Source organism: Centruroides sculpturatus, unplaced genomic scaffold (assembly GCF_000671375.1).
Source record: "Centruroides sculpturatus isolate CEXI.00-Female unplaced genomic scaffold, Cexi_2.0 scaffold2380, whole genome shotgun sequence".
Lineage (NCBI taxonomy): Eukaryota > Metazoa > Arthropoda > Arachnida > Scorpiones > Buthidae > Centruroides > Centruroides sculpturatus.
Genome location: NW_019388262.1, coordinates 1 through 21,587, shown reverse-complemented (window position 1 = coordinate 21,587; position 21,587 = coordinate 1). Strand labels below are relative to the sequence as shown.

Sequence of the window (21,587 nt, the reverse complement as noted above, 5' to 3'; positions counted from 1 at the left end):
ACCAGATTAACTATATACGAACTTTTTGTACCGCAAGTCATGTTATTTCAATTCAAAAATTTTTTCCCGAACGGACTTAGAGCCGCCGCAAACTAGCGCTTTGCGAGAGCAAAAACGCTAGCAAACATGCGCTAGCACAACCGATGACGTCGAAGGCTCCGCCCCTTTCTTCTTGCCCGCGCTGTTTTTCCTTCGCTAGCGAAGCGATACGAGAGTACGCTCGCTGTTCACAGAATTCAACAACTAGAGCATTTACGCTAGCAACATAGAGCGGGGAAGACGGATGACGACATAAACATGTCACATATCGAAAAATAAATAATAGAATTTTATCGATGTACGTAAATTACATGATTAATACATTCAGTATTGAAAAGAAAATACTATAACCGTTGTATGTAAATAGTAATATANTACAGTATACAGTAAGATTATTTATTTAGGAAATTATAAAAGAATAAAATAGACTACTGGAATGACTATTTAATAATGGTTTTAAGATAAAAAGTTTATTTATTTATTTTAAATTTGTCACTTCGCGTAACAGCAACAACAAAGATTAAGATTATTGAATTATTTCGTACTTCTAACTCTTCTATTATACTATGTTATATTGTGTACAGTAATTTAAATTGTGTACAGTAGAGGAATAAAGAATGTTTAAAATGTGTTAGATTGGTCACTTAGTGTGATAAACCTTTGCGTAAAATAACCTTTATAGTTATATAAATCAAATACTATAATATAACAAACATTAAAACGAAATCCATACAAAGAGTTTAGTTATTTCAGCCTCCATTGTCACGTTTATCGCGATACTTGGATAGTACGAAATGACATAATTTCATTGGTCAAGTAAACAGTAATTGAAAATACTGTATATCTAAAAGACTTTTCTAATGTTAGCTCTAACAAACTGTACCATTCACAGCCGAACATCAAACGGTAATCTTCCAACGAATCAAATTTCTCAAAAAGCGGACCAAATATCTAAATTCTGCACACTCGAAAACCACTTAGGGTGCGACTGTGCAGACGCGAATTTAGAGCGAGCGAGAGGTTGCGAGCGATTTACTGTAGTTTTCGCAAAGGAAACCCTTGCACTAACGAGAAGCGAGAAATAACGCTGGCTAGAGCGAATTTCTGGTTCTCGCACATATCTGACAGGTTTTGATATTTATCGCGTCTCGTCTCTTCTCGCCACATATTCTCGCTCGCTCGGAAAATTCGCTCGCTCGCGTCTGCATAGTCGCACCCTTAAAACATATTTTCTGCAGGCTATTAACCTTGTATTATGTAATTTTCCTATTCGAATACCACCATACTCGTATGTGATCGAAGTTGCTAACCGTAACGTCTGAAAGACTTCACATGACTTGTTTAATAAAAAAAATTGTAAAATGCGAGAATAATTGCTTTCATGTGAAAATAAAATGTTTAGGCCTATATATTTGCAACAGCTTGTATAAACTATGTGGGAAGTATGTTCTCGTTTATAGAAAAATTATTGGGCTGCAATTTGACTTGTAAATTCCAACTGTTGTCCACCTATTTGTCTGTATGTATGTATGTCCTTCTTTAATCTCGAGAAAGGGGATAGGTGAAAATTGACATTAGATATGGAAAGCTTAGGGGCAAGAGGCCCAGATTAACTATACATGAACTTCCAGTTTTGACCGGAAGTCACATTACTTGAATTCAAAATTTTTCCTTGAGCGAAGTTAGATAGATAACTGGCACGACTCTATTGCTAACAGGAAAAATATAATGTACAAGGCAAGACACCACTGAAAGAATTGAAAACATTGTGATGAAAACTGCAGCCCAGAATTGTGATGATGTCACAATAAATAATCGCTCGTTAGAATTAGTTTGATTTGATTTATTTGGTTATTGCAATGTGACATATGAGCAATCTGCCAAGGGAGATGCATCCCAGGAAGACTTTTATGGGAGGCTGGACCCTATTTACTTGTTATTAATATGAAGAAAACCCAGAAAACTCCCCAGCCTGTTGCCACGTGGCCAGCCCGTTGACCATGCCGAACTCATGACTAACTACCAGTGTTCGATGATTTCATTCCCTCGGCTACCGGAGGACACTTATTAGAATTAATAAAGAAAGTACCATTCAGAAATGAAGAAACCCGAATTGTTAGATATGGAAAATTAAATACAGTACTTACAGGGTAACCACTTTCCATCCCACACAGGCAAGTACTATATGCTACCTGTCGCAGTAATGACATAGCACGAAATAGACGCGCTATATTATTATCGCAGTAATTAAGAGAATGTGATGCATATATTTAAAATTACATCGTTTTTTGTAAGAATTATATTTAATTTATTATTTTGATAAAAACCGACAAATAGATGGCGCTATAAAGTCAGCAAACAAGAGAAAGAAAGTAATTACATAGCACGAAATAGACGCGCTATATTATTATCGCAGTAATTAAGAGAATGTGATGCATATATTTTAAATTATATCGTTTTTTGTAAGAATTATATTTAGTTAATTATTTTGTTAAAAATTTTCCAATAGATGGCGCTACGCGTAAAGCCAGCAATAGAATGAAGACAGCAATGAATCGATATATAGAAATTCAATATAAATATAAATAAAGTTTAGAATAATTATTATGGAAACGGGTGTATACGCTTTTTATTTTTGGTTAATAAAAACTAACGAGTAATCATTTATTGTGACAGTGTCACAATGCCAGGCTGAAATTTTTAATTTATTTAGTTTAAAATGTACACTTCAAATTAATAGTGCTTGTGTACATGATACTTTCCCGTTAGCAATACTTGTAAACAAATAAATTTTACTCAAAATGTTTCTCAGAAGTATAAAAGCTCAAATTTATGCCAATTAAAATTTTTTATAACGATATTTTTAAAGGCGTATCGAAAGCATCGATCGCCTGCACGTTGGTCGGCGCGGACTGAATTGTACATCTTTGTCTTATGTCTTGATTTAATAATACAATTAGAAGAGAAGGTGGTATTATAGAACCTCAATTACATTTTAGTGAATTGTAAACAAGGTATCATAACTACACCCACATTTTTTGTGTGAAAAGTACTGGTAACTAGTAAACTAAATGTTACTAATTGGATTTTTCGCTAGTGTAACTATAAGTATGGTTTTTGAAGGCTTTTGTACAAAAAGTCAGAAAGTAACTTAGAGATTCTAAGTGCTTAGAGAAAATCGGGTGGTAATATGGAACCTTACTGTATATTTTCAAAAAATGTTTTAATGTAGCCAAAAACAAATAGGAAAGTACAAAAAATCTTAAATACAGGTAATTACAAAATTATTTATTTCAATGTATTTTATCGCAAAAATGCTTTTATAATAGAAAAATATGACCTCCATCAACAATATATATTCCAGCAGCTCTTTTTCGATATTCTCAGGAAGAATTGGCTTTCTACCTAGTGTCATTTTCACAAATTGCTCCGGAGGAATGTTTGCTTGCAAACAGAGAGTTAGGAGGAGTTGAGTTCCATATTACTGTAAAAGCATGAATGGAGTCCGTATTTCACGCATCGCCATCTTGAATTAACTTATGTCTGTCGAGACCAAAATTTAAAAAACGTGAACATCACACAGATTAATATATATCCCTAAGTCTCTGGAACAGAATACATGCACCAGTGAACCTACAACTACACGATTTATATTTTAAAAATAATTAAATTCACTTATCATTCAAAATTTGCTCCGGACGAATGGCTGCTTGCAAAGAGAGAGTTAGGAGGAGTTGAGTTCCATATTACTGTAAAAGCATGAATGGGGCATGATTAAATACGGACAACCGTTTAACTGAAGTAAAACGGGCTTTCCCCTTGCTATGGATGTCTGCCTAGTTCAGTTCCGCTACAGTTCGCCTTTATTATCAGTTCGAAATGGGGTGGTTCCATAATACCCGCAGTGTTCCATAATACCACCTATTCCTCTATTAATTAAAGTCTAAAGTCTCGGATTTCATATAATTCCGTTCTCGAGGTTAAGACAATGACAAAATTTGGAAATAAATGTAGCATTCCTCTTAAAGCAAAATTGTCGCGTTGTAAGTAAAAAAAATTGTCGGCGGTCAGGAAATAAAATATCATGGCATGAGAGGTACGAGCGAAAGTTTCAAAGTTGGATCAACACTTGCGGACGTGTCAAATTGATTAAGCGATCACATTAAGAATTTAGGGGAGAGATCCTTTAAAAAGTCAGAAATTCAAGGAGAAAGAATGGGCGTTTCCCCCTAGCTCAGTCTGTTTATCCTCTGTGTCGAGACTTAATTTTCGTTCGGCCGTATTATAAAGGTTTTTCGGTATTTTTAATATTAACTTTATCCAGTTTGATGTTGCATTAATAGGCGAAACCCGCGGCGACCGAGGAATCCTAAGAATTTGATTTATTTCATGCCATGGTCGAAAATGGACGAAAAAGATATTTATTCGAACGAATTTCGGAGATGGTCAAGCCTCGAGACGTAGAATTTAAAAAGATCGTCTTTTACCTCTCCACGGTCGACATTCTGCACCATGTAAATGCAGAAGATAATTTATTTATCAAATTTAAAAAAGAAAAATAATTATAAATTAATTAATTGAAAAAAATTTTAAAAATTTATTTTTTTTAAAAATTCTAATTTTTACGAAATTCGAACATTGTTGACGCGTTTTTTAACGTTTGTTCGAAATACGTCACACATGACGAATCGCAGTTCGATTGTGTTTCTCGTTGCTGTCGGACGTGCTTTTCTTTCGCTCTTGGATTGCGTGCTGTTTTCTGCGGTTTCGTGCCTTTTACAGAGAAGATTGAAGATTTTTTAGGTAAGTCTTAGTCCTTATTGATCCTAGACGTAAGAATTTATTTAATATTACTTGGAGAATCGGTCCCAGAAGACATCTCGGCACATCGTTCGATGGTCGACCGTTTGCGCTTCGGATTCGAATCTTTTAGATTTAAAAAGGCGGCTGCGGTGAGCAGTTTGCTTTTACTCGGAAGAATTTAAGCATTAATTTAAGCTTTTGTTTTCACTGGACTAATTGCAAATTTTCTTTTTTACAGGATGAAGACGTTGGTGCGTTGTTGGAGGCGGTTCCGGCGGAGGCAGGCGGTGGCGCCGGAGGGAGAGGGTTCCTCGGACGACGCGGAACGAGTCTGTCGTTCCGTGCCGTTGGAGGAGCGGGGGCTCGACGAGCGACAGGCAGCGGGTGAAGAAGACCTTCGCCAAGTGCGCGTGGCGTGGCATCCTCCCGGAGTCGGGATGATGCGACGCTACACCCTGGGTCCAGTGCGCTTGGCCGAGGTCTTCGGGGGTCATCCGGCCACAGACCTTGCTGTGGAGGATGTCGAAAGTGACAGCTCGTCCGAGCTGACACTTTCTGTTTGGTCGCGTTCTGCCCGTTCGTCCGCGACGGCGACGCCACCGCCTTGCCGAAGTCTGGACGGGGAGGAGTCGGAGGAGAGAGCCCCCGAAGTCGAGGGACCGTGCTGTCCGTGGTTTAGTTGCTGCGGACGGCTGCGGTTGCCTTGGCCTAGGCGGTGATCTTCTTCGATTTCCTCTTCTTCACCCGGATGCGACTTTCTTACCGGATTCGACACTTTTTACCCGGACATGACACTTTTTAACGGACGTGACCTCTCTTACCCGGACGTGACCCACGGACTTGACACGTTTCTTCACCGGACGCGACATTCGGCCGACCTTTCTTCCCAAACAGCTGTTATGAGGATTGAGCTTCCGGTTAGGGTTGGTTAGGTTAGCCTAGGCTAGCCTAACGAACCCTTCGCTCTTCTCATAACACTGTTCGGGAAGAAAGGCTGTCTGATTAAGGTAATAATCTTGACCTTAGGTAATAAATGAATAAACTTCTCGTTTTCTCACTGCCTTTGTGTTTTGTAGGAACATTTGGGAGGGAGAAGAATCTCCCTCCCCAACTTTACCACGAAGAGGACCATTTATCGTACAAGTGAATATTTTCCGATGGTAAGAACTCTTTCGTTTCATTTCTTAACACATCTTATTCTCGTATCGTAATTTACTGTTTTCTGTTTATAGACATGCCGAAGATGTTCTTCGATCACACACATACACACACACGCACGGACATAACACCACTGTACACGAAGATATACACCGTTTAACCTTTACTCGAATTCTCGCACTCACGCACTTACACGTCAAGCGCCTCGTTCTGTGTAATTCCACACAATGAAACAACCCGAACACACGCTTCCCACAAATCCAACCCCTGGGTCCTCGTCCCGGGAAGTGGAAACGCCAATTTTAAAGATTAAAAGACTTTAAATTGGCGGCCGAAGGGGCTCTGGTAATCACACATCTTGCATCGATTAAATGGAATTTCAGACATTAGCATCAATAATCGTTCGGTGATGAATTGGGAAGGAGAAGAATCCTGTACCAAGTATTAAACATTGTTTTTCCCACTATGTTTTGTTTTTGTGGCTTTTTTTAATCGTGGTCTCAAACTTTTTCAGGCAAATTGCAAGGAATAATTTGTTGTATATGAATTTTTTTTTTTTTGAAATACGAAAATAAATTTTTACTTCATATTTGTTTGTGGTTATTTTAATACTTAAACAACAAGATATTTACAGGATATCAATTAATTTTAATGGGAAGTTTGAAAACCAAACGGTTTCAAACTTTTTTCCAAAATTGCATATATAAAAGCATTTTAACTTGAATTTGACAAAAAGTTTACAAATTTAGCATGCATAAATCATTTGAAAAACGCGGAGAAATGAAAACGTGTACAGCGAAGTTCACCAGAATTGTGCACTAAGTGATAGCTGCGAGGAAGAAGTAGTCAAACCTTCTACCGTGTTAACCCTCTGAACACACCTGAAATTTCCCTAAAATTAACAGAGTTTTCCCTTAATAGCGTTGCTCCACGTATCAAAAAAAGTATCAGTATTTCGACAATCCGGAGAAAAACAGATTTTCACGTTAGGACGTAGGCGCTAGGGCACAGCTGTGGTTTTCTGTGTTAGCACTGTTTGTTAGGAGTGCTGTTTTAGGACTAACACAGTTTGAGTTAAAGCCACAGTTTAGCAAAAGCATCGTGTGATAACAATTGTATATTTATGTAATAAACGGTCATATCTGTATTATGTATATCCAGCAGGTTCGCAGCTTTATGCCTTTTAAGTGTCATGGCGGAAGCTCGTTCAATTCGCTTCAAAGGTGGCGGCCCGGTTCGGGGGTCTGGTAGTCATATGTCGTTGGGAATAACCGTACAGAATGGCAAAATACGACTATTAAATTTAGGAATAATTTTGTCTGACGAAGATATTCAACTCTANAAATGATCGGCACACACACACACACACCAATAATAACTTTCACCCCCTTACTCATCGTGCCTGATCCTTTTATATCAAGTTCTTTTTTTCGAACCTTACTCCGATTTTGTCAGTGATGACGATGTTTTTGGTCCAATGAGGTGACAGGTGACACAATCGTGACACAGAAATGTACTCATCTCAACAAGGAACCCAACTCGTAAGAATCGAGGTTTTTATCCATTGATTTTTCCCTTTTTCTATTTTATTTTTCTGTTTTTTCGTTTTGTTTTTATAAAGTATATTAAACAAAAAATTTTAGTTTATAACACGAAATTTCTGATCCTCACACTTTATACTCGAATATTTGTAGTCTCAGAAAAAAAGTGGAAAGACAAATTTTTATGACAAACGGATACATAAATCGTAAATTTAAGGAAAAGTAATTCTACAGCTTTTTCTGTACCTGGTGCATCTCTCTCATTCATTAAATTTAGTTGTAAATGACACTGTCGAAGTAACGGTTAATTTTTTAACATTATACAACAATTATACACGTTTTTTTCTACATCACCAATGTTAAACCTATGATATTACGAAATCGTAATATCATAGGTTTAACATTGTAATCTGTGAGTAATATAAAATTGGAAAGCAGAATAAAAATATCAAATATTTTAATGGATTTTTAAACTCCTGTCAACTATACAGAACTATCGTAAAAACATACCAGTAAATTCTTATCTATTGGGTTAAGTTATAAATCTACTCGTTATTCACATAATCGACCAAATATCTAGCGGGCAGGCGGCTAACAGCCCAGAACCGGTCCCGGATAGAATTGGAAGCGTTATATGTGTAGCATCAACCCAAGGTCATTGGCTTCCACCGGCCAAACTGGGTGAGATTGGTGCTCTGTAAAGCGCGTGCGCAAATCTGGCTGTTTGGAAGCTGACAATACAGCGCTTCCACTCCGCCAATAATATTCGAATATACAATAGCGATCTTATCTTTTTTTCACGTGTAGTATAGAAATTTGTAATAAGATACATAATGCGGTTATAATAAAATATTGTGCGATTATTTTCGTATAATTAAAATTAATGTGTATTTATTTTTTAGAAAATACAAGGGAAGCGGCGCTTCCACCGCTTCTAATGGCGGCACGCCACTGTCCTGTAAGCGTTCGATCGAGTTACTTTTCAAATGAAAATTACATTACTCATGAAAAATTTCGAACATTTATTCAAAGAATTATTACGAATAATCTTGACATTTCAATAATGTTTGCTATTATTCTTTATTTCCAAATACGTATTATAAACTAAATTTTCGTACTGATATCCGTATAACAATGAATAATATTTTTTAAAAATTCTTTTCGCCCTGTGGGCACTAAGAGAGCCTCATTAAGCAAGCCTATTATGGGTTCGGTCAGGACCACAATGGGGCGATCGGGTGGTGAGGGACCGACATATCCGGTGGTGAGTGACCGACATATCCGGGTGAGGGACCGACATATCCGGAGTGACCACCCCCGAAAAATACCTGGGGTTTTTCGACCCAGTCCAGATTTTATCCCTGGTCCCCCAGAACAGTAGGTTGCCATCCGGCCTTCAAGAATAATTCTAAGATAGATACACCGATATCTTCTTAACATACATTTATAATAGTTTTATTAGTCATTGAATAAACATTTCTGAGAAAGACTACATGTTTATTGCTTCATTTCACATATTACACTATTTTATCTTGATTTAAACTAAATTTAATCATATACACACATAAATCTTCGAATAAACAATAATTAATTATATTACATAAACGTAAACGCGTTTGTACCGGTATATTTTTAATCGCTGTCATTAATTAATAATATCCTGAACTTTTAAGGTACCGGTAGAAAATTTAGTATTGACTTTATTTGATAATCTGTCAACATCTGGTATAGCAGAAAATCCATATTTATGTTTTATATAGCCCTCGGCAATGTACCGCAGTCCCTGTAAACCAGGAATTTTAACAGCTTCGAAATCGTCATTAGCTAAGTTAGTTAAAGGAATTTCTATTGGATAATAAACATCATCTCCATTTTGCAAAGCAACAACCAAAGATCCCGTAAAATAGACAGCTATTTTATAATATATTGTTTTTGTCTTAGTAATTATGTTCCATCGAAGTTTTAAAGTTTCAGAAGGGTCTAATTCAGTTTTGTAAGAACCAGTGATCATGTAATCTACTATATTAAATATTGGTCGTTTTGCATAAAATTCATTCCATTCACTCAACACGTCTTTAAGGCTAGAGTATGATGATGGGAACAACCAACTCCACCACAGTGTCTTTTCCTCAGTTATATTATTGATAGATGGTTGAAATATGGACGCTTCTATGGAATAACTACGAGATCTTTCTCCATCGTTATGTATATAATCGGTTCTACCTTCCCACACTTCCCCATTCAGATGATCAGTTATATTTGTAATTTCGACCGTTGTAAAGAAAGGAACTTTAATAGGCTTCCTGCCAATTAGAACATATTTATTTATTTATTGAAATTTCATTTGTTATATAATTAACTTTAATTAAAAGTCAATTATCTCTTATTTATAATTTTAAAAATATCGAAACCTTACATGTACTAATAAATGTATTTTATATTAAAAAATTAAAAGAAACTATATATAAATGATAAAAAAATCTTACCCATCAGGTTCTAGATCTGCTAGACTGAATTCTGGATCATTTTTATGTAATTCAGGATTATAGAAATTAAACCAACTCACATTCGTCCCAGTTTTATTTTCAATAGCGTAAAGGACATCTATTACATATCTTTCGAAATCTAAATGGATATATAGCTATAAATATTTTTACTTTTAAATATTTTATTAATTTTAAATAGAAAGACTATTATTATTTTACGAAGTTGGCTATTAATTAATAAACTAATTACAGTTTGCTTACATTGTTTGCTGACTGAAATTAATGATGAAAAACGTTATGTATATAAAGAATGTAGATAAAGACTATATCCTTTTTCCTATTGTGTAATACAGTTTTTATGCATGCTGTGCATGATAGTATAGATAATCGGCAGTGACCTATTTTCCAAGCATTCCCATCCCCTTCTTATGAGACTAAATCTTATTTTGGCTCCAATGAAATATAGCGACTCAATTTAAATTACAAAGTCGTAGAATGTCTCAAATTTAGTACAAAACGTTTTGTCCGGTTAAAATACTTATAGTGAACGTAGTTGGACATTGTCAAAAATGGTGGGGAAAACTGTATGAGGTTTATTTGCATGGTGCCGCGTCTGCTTTGAAACGCAAAACCATGCATAGAATGTAAGCCTCGGGCAAATGTTATTGTCTGCACACTGTATACGACTTGATGAATAATTTTTAATTAATATTTAAGAAAGTTTTAATAAGTTGAAAACTATGGAAACCTTTCGTAAACGATAGCATTAGAATAATAATAATAATAGAATATTATTATTATTATTCTAATGCACGACATTGTGACTATATCACAATAAATAATTGCTCGTTTAATATTTAGAATAATAATAGAATATTATTATTATTCTAAATATTAAACGAGCAATTATTTATTGTGATATAGTCACAATGTCGTGCTGCAATTTTTAACCACATCTTTTAAATTTATTTAAGTTAAAATATATGCTCTTCACCTCAAATTAGTAGTGCCTTGGAAAAGAATAATTACAGGGGAAAGCCCTGTACATTATTCTTTTCCTGTTAGCAAGCGCTTACTCATCATACTTTCCCTATCAGAAATAGAGTCATACCAGTCATCTATATAACTCCTTTCAGAGGAAATTTTTAAATTGAAATAATTTGACTTTCGGATTTACATCGTAAGTTCACATTATTTCAATCGGGACCTCCTGCCGTAAGCTTTTCATATCTGATCTTGAATTTCATTTATTTCTTTCGTGGACGGATGACAGTGGGAATTTATAGGTCTACAATTTTTTCAATTTGCAGCCCAATAAACAACACTACCTGTACAAGTATATATTAATTTCGTAACAACAGATTTAAATTACATAAAATTTTGATAAAGTTTCATACTAATCAATTTTTCAATTTATAACATTTCCATTAAATCTAGAACATGGTAGCGTCTCCAATGAATTATGTCTGTATATTATATACATACTGTACAGGGCAAACCAGAGTTAGACGGTAAATGCCTGTGCTTACTGTATAAACTGAAAGGTAGTGCCACGTGTTAGAGGTGGGTAGTTCCGGATCAGAACCGTTCGAAAGGAACCGTTGAGTCGAAACTACTAGGAACAGTTCCACACCGAGTGTAGAGACAGTTCCGGTCGAACTACTAACGCGTTCTTTATTTTGTACTTTTATGAATACAGCCGTATATTTTCGCAGAACAGTGTTTATCTGGATTTGAACTAAATGAAAATATTCCACAAGTTTTAGGAATAATGAAATTTGTTATTAGAGTTAATATTTTTATAAGCGTTTGTAATTATTATTATTATTATTTTTTTAGTCGGATATTGTCCGGTTAAAATATAAGAAGGATAAACGTTAACATGAAAACCATATCAAAAATTTTGTTGTTTTAGTCTACCATCGCTATGTTTATCACCAGGTGTCGAGGAGATCGAAGCATAAGAAGAATGGGTAGTCCAGATTTCATGGAAGTCTATTTTTTCAAGTATCCAAAGAATAAGTATGAAAAATTTGATGCAGATCGGGCAAAGGGTTTAGGAATTAATAAGGAGGATAAAATCAAGAGAGGAATGCAGTGCCGTAACTAGGCAGGTGCAACAGGTGCACCCACACAAGGCCCACTTGGAAGAGAGGCCCAAAATGCATGTATTTGTTTATTACTTTTCCAAACCTAATTAATTAAGGGGCCTAAATGCAAATTCCTGCACAGGGCACAGGAATGGCTAGTTACGGCACTGGAGGAATGGAGTGTCCAGGTTTCATGAAAGTCTATATTTTACTCAGAGTCTCGGGGAATAAACAAGAAAAATTTGGAGAAAATCGACCAAAAGCTAAGAATAGAGAGACAGGGATATTCTATTATGTGTGTGTATACACACATAAAATATACATATGTACAGTACTGTACATATGAAATATTAATACAAAGCATATCGTAAATTTACAATAAGAAAGAGATAAAAATAGATTTTTAAAAAATAGCTTATAAGTTAGTAAGATAGATAAAATGATTGATAAAAAAATCCAGCAACGAGTCGTGTAACTTTCCTCGGTGTTATGAGATTGTTTCAAAAAATAAATTTTATATTATTAACCATAATAAATAAAATTATATATGGCGCCATCTGATATGAGATTTTTATTATAAAATGTTAAAAAGCTTGACTGTGAAACCTTATAAAAATTATAAATTTTAATAATTTGCATTCATTAAGTAAAATTTTCATTAAGTCAGACCTTTCTCAAGATATGACACATAACCCCTCTATCTCCCCTCACCTCAACCTTTAACCACCAAAATTTAATAGCATCGATGCCCTCTGCAGACAAATTACCATGCCAAATTTCGTTCCTTCATCATTACCCTATCCCGAGATATTAAACGAAATAGATACCAACACACAAATATCCATAATTTTTCCCTCCTATTTTTTGACATGTTTGGTTTTCAGGACGTCTCAACTTCGAGGACCAAGATTGACACGATCCCTATACTTTCCGGGATGTTATGTATACATAACATCCTGGAAAGTAAAACAGCCTTCCTATTGTTCAGTCTTCAATGTACAGTAATTGAAACTGTTCATTTGCATAAACTTATATGTATGTACTGTATCTTGTATTTACTTAAATAGCAATATTTGAAGCAATATTTTAATTGAAATTAATAAGTATTATATTACTGAAGAAATATTCTGTTATTTATCAGTCTTAATTAATTTAAATTTTGTTATAAATTATTTATTATTAGATGTAATAAGATTTTTTAATGAATTAATATTATAGAAATATATGTGACTAGCAGACCCCGCCACGCGTTGTTGTGGCTCAAAATGTATCTATTATAAATTTATAACACTTCCCCGTGGGAAGGGGAAATTTTTCGAAAAATTTCTTCTTAGTGTACATTCTGTTGACGTACCCTATTAAAACGCAAAAAACCGCATCTAAAATAGTATAAATAGAAGCAGAGTTCTTTACGGTAAGCCTTAATCCTAACCATTTCCCTTCAGTGGGGGGAATTTCGACACGTATGTTATATAAAAACACATGCGTATTCGAATGCAGNGTCTGTCGAAACCCTAAATTTTTCTGGTTCGTCTGTCGAAACCCTAAATTTTTCTGGTTCGTCTGTCGAAACCCTAAATTTTTCTGGTTCGTCTGTCGAAACCCTAAATTTTTCTGGTTCGTCTGTCGAAACCCTAAATTTTTCTGGTTCGTCTGTCGAAACCCTAAATTTTTCTGGTTCGTCTGTCGAAACCCTAAATTTTTCTGGTTCGTCTGTCGAAACCCTAAATTTTTCTGGTTCGTCTGTCGAAACCCTAAATTTTTCTGGTTCGTCTGTCGAAACCCTAAATTTTTCTGGTTCGTCTGTCGAAACCCTAAATTTTTCTGGTTCGTCTGTCGAAACCCTAAATTTTTCTGGTTCGTCTGTCGAAACCCTAAATTTTTCTGGTTCGTCTGTCGAAACCCTAAATTTTTCTGGTTCGTCTGTCGAAACCCTAAATTTTTCTGGTTCGTCTGTCGAAACCCTAAATTTTTCTGGTTCGTCTGTCGAAACCCTAAATTTTTCTGGTTCGTCTGTCGAAACCCTAAATTTTTCTGGTTCGTCTGTCGAAACCCTAAATTTTTCTGGTTCGTCTGTCGAAACCCTAAATTTTTCTGGTTCGTCTGTCGAAACCCTAAATTTTTCTGGTTCGTCTGTCGAAACCCTAAATTTTTCTGGTTCGTCTGTCGAAACCCTAAATTTTTCTGGTTCGTCTGTCGAAACCCTAAATTTTTCTGGTTCGTCTGTCGAAACCCTAAATTTTTCTGGTTCGTCTGTCGAAACCCTAAATTTTTCTGGTTCGTCTGTCGAAACCCTAAATTTTTCTGGTTCGTCTGTCGAAACCCTAAATTTTTCTGGTTCGTCTGTCGAAACCCTAAATTTTTCTGGTTCGTCTGTCGAAACCCTAAATTTTTCTGGTTCGTCTGTCGAAACCCTAAATTTTTCTGGTTCGTCTGTCGAAACCCTAAATTTTTCTGGTTCGTCTGTCGAAACCCTAAATTTTTCTGGTTCGTCTGTCGAAACCCTAAATTTTTCTGGTTCGTCTGTCGAAACCCTAAATTTTTCTGGTTCGTCTGTCGAAACCCTAAATTTTTCTGGTTCGTCTGTCGAAACCCTAAATTTTTCTGGTTCGTCTGTCGAAACCCTAAATTTTTCTGGTTCGTCTGTCGAAACCCTAAATTTTTCTGGTTCGTCTGTCGAAACCCTAAATTTTTCTGGTTCGTCTGTCGAAACCCTAAATTTTTCTGGTTCGTCTGTCGAAACCCTAAATTTTTCTGGTTCGTCTGTCGAAACCCTAAATTTTTCTGGTTCGTCTGTCGAAACCCTAAATTTTTCTGGTTCGTCTGTCGAAACCCTAAATTTTTCTGGTTCATCTGTCGATACCCTAAATTTTCCTGGTTCTTCTGTCGAATCCGTAAACGATTCTGTTGTCGATTTCTTGTATATCCCTGTTATTTCTGTCTCTTCTGTCACATCTGAACCAGTATTAGTTATAAATCTACCAGTAAATTCTGGTTTATCATAAAGTATAGTATCCACAATAATAGGAATGTAACTTTCTCTTTTCTGAAAACTCTTCGCATTTGTTCCTGTTAACAAAAACAAGCATAGAAGCGAGACAAACTGTAAAGAAACCATTTTTTGCTATTAACAATAGTGTGAAAATCTTTATATATATATATATACATATATACATTCTGTAATTTGGTGATTCAATTTTTACAAATATGCTTTGGCATGCTGATTAATAAAAATTGATTTTTCTTTTTAGGTTAACTATGAAATATAATTCTTTAAATTTCCGAGTTTGTTAATTATTTAGCAAGTTTTCTAAAGTCATTTATAAAATAAAAATAAAATATACTGCTACTGAAACAATTTCTGTTTAAAGTGGTGATTTTTATTACGAAATAATTTGTATGGATTTAAACAAAGTTAACCTAATAACTTAAAAAATTAACTGCCCATAAATTATTTTAAAATAATTATATAAATTTTGTATCTATTCTGATAAAAACATTAATCTCAGACAGAAAGTAGGTTTAGACCAGAATAGCGACTTTTTTTATATTTCTTTTGCATCAAAATTAAATGTTTTAATCTGTTACTTTTCAGATTGTTTTCTTATTGCATAAGTTTATTTAGGTTTCAGTTCAGGCTCAATATATACTTTCTGTTTATCTTAAAGTTTCCCTGGTTGGTCAGATTTTAGTATAGAATTACGGAAAAGCCAATCGGAGACTCCAATCAAGATATGGGATGGAATATGGGATGAAATACATATACATCCTTCGTTGGTACCTCGATTTTTACAAATCCATTAATTAATCAAAGTGTTTATGTTTCAATGAGATAAAGATAATTTTATTATAAGAATATATACTTGTTCTTTAAAAAGTTTATAATATTATAGAGTCTAAAATATTTTAATTGTTCGAAAATGCTATAGTACGTTAATATAGACTATTAATCCAAGCAAAAACATCTGAGATGTAAAAAAGTTGCGCCAAGTAAAATCTTATGACAATTTAGACCACGGTCAAATTTTTTCTTAGGAGTCTTTCTTTGGTAAAGATAAGCTTGGCGCTTAGAAGCGGTACCCATAAGTGTGAGAGCCGGATGAGATGGAAATTTTATTTAACCACAACACTTAAATTTCTCATATTATATAAAGAAAAAATTTTCCCAATACTTAATTTTAAAAAAATGGAAGGATATGATCGCATCTCTCCCGGATTTACTTCCTTTCCAAAGGTGACACATCTTTCCGAGTGCATGTGTCACTAAGAACTTTCATCCGAAATTCATCTATTGGTCATAAACCTTAACATTGACTAAAAAGGGCATCGAAATCAAGGGAAAGAACCTCGAAATAAGAGACGAACATCTGAACCGAGAATTCGCCGACCTCCTCCTTTTGATGTGAGAGCTCCATCGCCGATCCCTTCGACCGCCGTAGACGCCTTAGCAACGAACATTTGTCAGTGAATTGTACCATCAAGGAGCCTAACTCTACCCAACCTAGCTGAAACCTAGCTCTCCATCATTAGGACGTTTTGAGACCTCAGGACTTCGATCAAGGACTGATCAAGGTATTTAGCATTACGCAAAAATGTAAGCTCTCTCTCTCGGCTAGGAACCCCTAGGAAGGCCATATCAGGACTCTCTGTTATCCTATATATACATGTGAATAGTTGATATTATTTCTTAATAATTAATTAAGTTGTAGTGCGCACTTCTTTCGGCGCGTTGTCTCTCAGACGTCCAATCTCCCGAATCAGACCGCTCATATAAGCGACCGCTCGCGCAAAACCGAACCCGCAACAAACAAGGTTTCTGTGTCTGCCTTAAAAGACACGGTGGTGTGAGTCCTGACATAGGCATCACCGGTCTAGTGCCGACCCTTTGATCTCATAAGATTTGTACCTGTATTATTGTTTTCTACATTTTATCCTCCAAGCGCCAAGCTTATCTTTACCAAAGAAAAACTCCTAAAATAAATTTGACCGTGGTCTAAATTGTCATAAGTTTTTACTTGGCGCAATTTTTTTACATCTCAGATATTTTTGTTTGAATATCAATTCTTTTGTTTAATAACTGTATTATTACATCAAGATATAAGACGATGGATGAGCACAGTCTTGTCGGCGCTCGGCGACTTAACGCCCCGCCGATCAAATATGCTGCCAACCGAACGCTTTCGCATTCGGCGCGCCGTTTAGAAAAATCGTTATAAAAAGTTTTAATTTGCAAAAATTTGTGCTTTTGTTATTCTGAGTAACATTTTGAATAAAATTCATTTCTTTCCATGTAATTTTATCTTTATAAGCATAAAATGAAGCCATAAAATTAAAATATCTCTACGAGAAACCCCCGAGAACTTTGATCTATCGACCCGGAAGTTTTGCTAATTAGCCCTTCACTGATGACGAGAAAGGCTTAAGTTTAAAATGTCAGCTTTCTAGTAGCTTTTTCTAACGAATTCGTTAATCTGGCAACACTGTAGGATTTCAGTAATGGCGGCTCCTATGATTTTGTTTATCTTTGTTAAGTTTTTTCATTAGCTAATTATTGTTAGAAAGATGGATAAATATTTGATTAAATCCAGATCGGAGACGTCCCAATCTTACCATTCTAACGAGAAAAAGACGAAGCAGGCAACATTGGAATCGTTAAAGGTTTTTTGAAATTCATATTTATGTTAATGAAAATAAGAGCTTAATATTAATGTATAGAAATTGAATTGATTGTCATTACAGGGAGTTGTGGTAATTGAAGACATTTTACGGCATAAAGCAATTTTAGAGTGGAAGAATCAAGAAGTGGAAAATATGTTGAGGTCGTTGGAGGAATTATCAAAAAAGACTCCATCTAAAGAAATTCTCATTTCTACAAAAATTGGTATTTCGCTCTATCGACATTTTATATAAATAATTTAAACAACTTCATAAATAAGTTGGATATTCCAGACTATTTATCTATTTTGAGTTATTTAATACATTACATTAAAAATTAATTCAGTTATTATAATTGACATATATTTAATCCTTCTATATGTGATGTATTTATGAATTTACATTCTTTTCTTATATGATGTATGTGGTGTTTTAGTTATAATCATGCTTATAATTGTTTCACAACTTTCAACTAAATTTATTGCTTTAATTTGATGACTTTCCAGAATTTTGACACAAATTATTAAAGCAATTTATAATTATTCAGGATATTCAACTTTAAAAATTGCTTATTGTTTTTTTTTTCAATGTGAAAATCATCTTTTTACTGTAAAAATACTATAAACATATGAAATATTTATAAAATCAATTTTTTAGTTTTTATTGTTGTAGATAGTACGTGTTGTTAGCGAAAATAAAGTCTAGATATAAGTTATGGTTTAGACTAATTGTTGTCCTGATCTAATCTAACATTTTTGATACAAATAGTAATAGTAAAGAATTTAAATTTTCTTAATTCAAACCAAATAACCGGAGCAAAACATATTTCTTTAGTGCTAACGTTTTTGACGCCCCTTCTGGACTCTTTTTTAGTCATTTACTTAAATCTGTTGCAAGCTGGTCTTTAAACTTCTTTAGAAGTCATTTGATTTTGTATTCCAAAAGCACACACATTCCAATTTGTTAAAAGATCATATACTACTTTGAGATTCAAAATGCGAACTGATTTTAATTTAAAACATTATAAACATAAATAAAATTAAATATCATCATCCATTAGGACTTGCCATGCTGTAGAAAGTGACATTTCCTCCTTAAAATCAATGCATGTGGATTCGCATCCCGCCTTAAATATTTCTATTGCCTCCAATATTTTGAGGTGATCTGGATGCATGGTGGTGAGGATGATACGTGTATCATTAAAGTTGGCTGTAATGTCTGGGTCCATCGCATAAGTCAAAAGGGCCGTTGTGCATTTATTGTGTAGTATGTTTGACTGATGCTCCTTTAATCATACCACTAAAGATCTTTTGGTTGAACCAACATATATCATTTCTCTATCAGATCTGCCATTCCTTATTGAGACCTTGTAGATCCCCAGTAATCTGTCCGGATTTGGATGGTCTTTTCCATTCCTTTGTAAGCTGTAAATGGACGGGCATCTCCTGTACACTATATGGATCTCATGTTTCCTTGCAATGACATTATATATTGATTTTAAATGTGGGTTATATGTGATGGGGGACCCTCATCCTGTCATCATCCTTTCTATTATTCGGTCTTTCCCCTGACTAGTCGTTACTTCTTGCTTTATGTTTGTAGCTTTTACACAACTTATGTATATAGAAGAGATAGCCATGTTCAATGGTTATCTCTTCTATATTTTTTATTTCTTATGATAACACCTATGTGGTGGAAGTGTGTGAATGCTCTCATAACCAATGCCCTGAAAGCAGCTATTTTATAAGAAAAGGGATCACATGATCCTATTGGAATATACATTGTGACCGCAGTTGGTTTTCTATACACAGCTGTTTGTGTGTTTGATCCCTCAATTACAATGTCTATATCCAAAAAGGGGACTCTGGACTGTGTTGTTCAATCTCAACAAATAGTCCATAGGGATTGTTATTCATTACCTGTATAAAGCTTTTAAGATCCTGCCTCCTCCTCCAAAAGACAATTATATCATCAATGTATCTCCTATATAGGAGAATATTTGGGAGGAAATTAGGTAGGGTTCTGCTTTTCAACATTCTGACCACCATTTCTCAGAGGTCTCAGGATAATGGACTGCCCATAGGGACACCCCTATTCTGAGTGTACACCATCTCTTTAAACTGGAATGCCAAACTATAACACACCAAGTGCGCCAATTCTAATATATCCTGGTGCTTTGTTCTATCTCCTATTTTTTCAAACAATAAGTCACTTCGCACAAAAACATGGTGGAAGCTCTATTGATGGATATAATGATCTAAAGTCCAACACTGTAGCATACAAGGGGGAGGCGATCTATTTAAGTTGTTCCAACAGCTCTACAGGGTTAGATATCTTGTATTGGTAACATTCCAAGTGAGTGGCAAGTATGTATAGAGAGTGTATAGATTTCTCTAATTTATGAGTGGGTGCTGTAGCTTTGTTCACTACAGGATGCAGTTTTTGCCCTTCCTTATGCATCTTGGCAAAGGCAAATAGTTTAGGGATGTCAGGAGCCTCCATGATTATGTCTCATACCCAGCCTGATGGCAAGCTTTGTATTGGCAAAATATTTAATCCTTGAATGCATCTTATCCACCCAGTTCCCTTCAACCTCTGAGCATTGTGTTATAGTGAGGTGCTTGTCATAGGTTTCACATTTCATCATAACCATGAGTTTGACCTTCTCAGCCCTGACCAACAGGTTAGGGCTGAGAAGGTCAAACTCAATGTTGTTGTATCTAATCCATCCATAGTTCTCCTTAACTCAGAGCTTGAAGGGAACTGGGTGGATAAGATGCATTCAAGGATTAAGCATTTTGCCAATGCAAAGCTTGCCATTGGGCTGAGTATGAAGGACTTATATAATCATGGAGTCTCCTGACATACCTAAATTATTCACCTTTGCCAAGACGCATAGGAAGAGCAACAACTGCATTATAGTTATATCTTATTACTTTTTAGTGATTTAATATTTACACATGTTACATATTAATATATACTTTACATTAAAACAAAAAGTATATGAAATTCAAAAGAATGTTTTTATTTTAAATTTATTAATTCATATTATAGTTATGTGGAATACCATGTAAATATTCTGTTATATTTTCTCTACCATTTACTTCAAAAGAATTTATTTTTAAAGAACTTACCATGATTTTAATCAAAACTTCATTAAGAAACTTCAGACTATGAGGCGTTAAATAAAATTAGAAGAAATATTTTCTTCTCACCTAACAAGATGAGTAACAGAATTACCATGATTTTAAAATAAATATGTATAAGAGCAAATCATTTTAAGAAATGAGTTAAAGTATTTCTAAATTTCTTAGCATATGCTTTCTTCTTTGACAATTTATCATTCATGCATTTTGTGCATATTCAATCTATTATTTTGTCACTAAGATGTCCAGTGCCCACTTGATCATTGCCCTCTTAACCGTCACCCAGTTGAGTATGGCCATATATATACACAGTATGATACACCACATGTCTAAGCAACAATATTGTTATGTTATATAAATAGCATATTTATATAATTGATATTGAAATAAAATATATATTATAATCTATCTATAGGTCATCTTGTTCACAAGCTTTGTAAGCATACAAATTCAGAAGTGTCTGAAAAAGCTAAACATTTATATGAAGATTGGAAAACCCATATTTTGAGTAAAATGAACAAGCCAAGTATAGAAGTACGTAGTGATATTCAAACAGAAAAATTTCGTGAAGTGGCAAAAAGATTACTTGCTGAATCTCTAAATAAAAAAGTGAGTTCAAAAATTTTTATTTTAGAACTATATCATATATTTTTTTAGTTAAATTTATTT

General features: G+C 34.6%; 1 protein-coding gene and 1 long non-coding RNA gene across 3 annotated transcripts; both read left to right on the top strand.

The window, feature by feature from the left end:
* The first annotated feature begins 4,685 nt into the window (after window positions 1–4,685).
* Window positions 4,686–6,247, top strand: LOC111616846. Of its 2 annotated transcripts, none has more exons than XR_002755329.1 (3): window positions 4,686–4,842; window positions 5,081–6,002; window positions 6,075–6,247. It is a non-coding gene; the product is annotated as an uncharacterized LOC111616846 (long non-coding RNA). The 2 variants fall into 2 exon arrangements; XR_002755330.1 differs by having other exon boundaries at window positions 4,721–4,991.
* Window positions 6,248–17,479: 11,232 nt separating this feature from the next.
* Window positions 17,480–21,527, top strand: LOC111616845 (transcription elongation factor A N-terminal and central domain-containing protein 2-like; the record flags this gene model as incomplete). The annotated part of the gene is made up of 3 exons (XM_023358200.1): window positions 17,480–17,775; window positions 17,857–17,998; window positions 21,334–21,527. Coding segments are annotated over exons 1-3 (432 nt in total), but the record flags the coding sequence as incomplete, so codon positions are not given.
* Window positions 21,528–21,587: the final 60 nt, after the last annotated feature.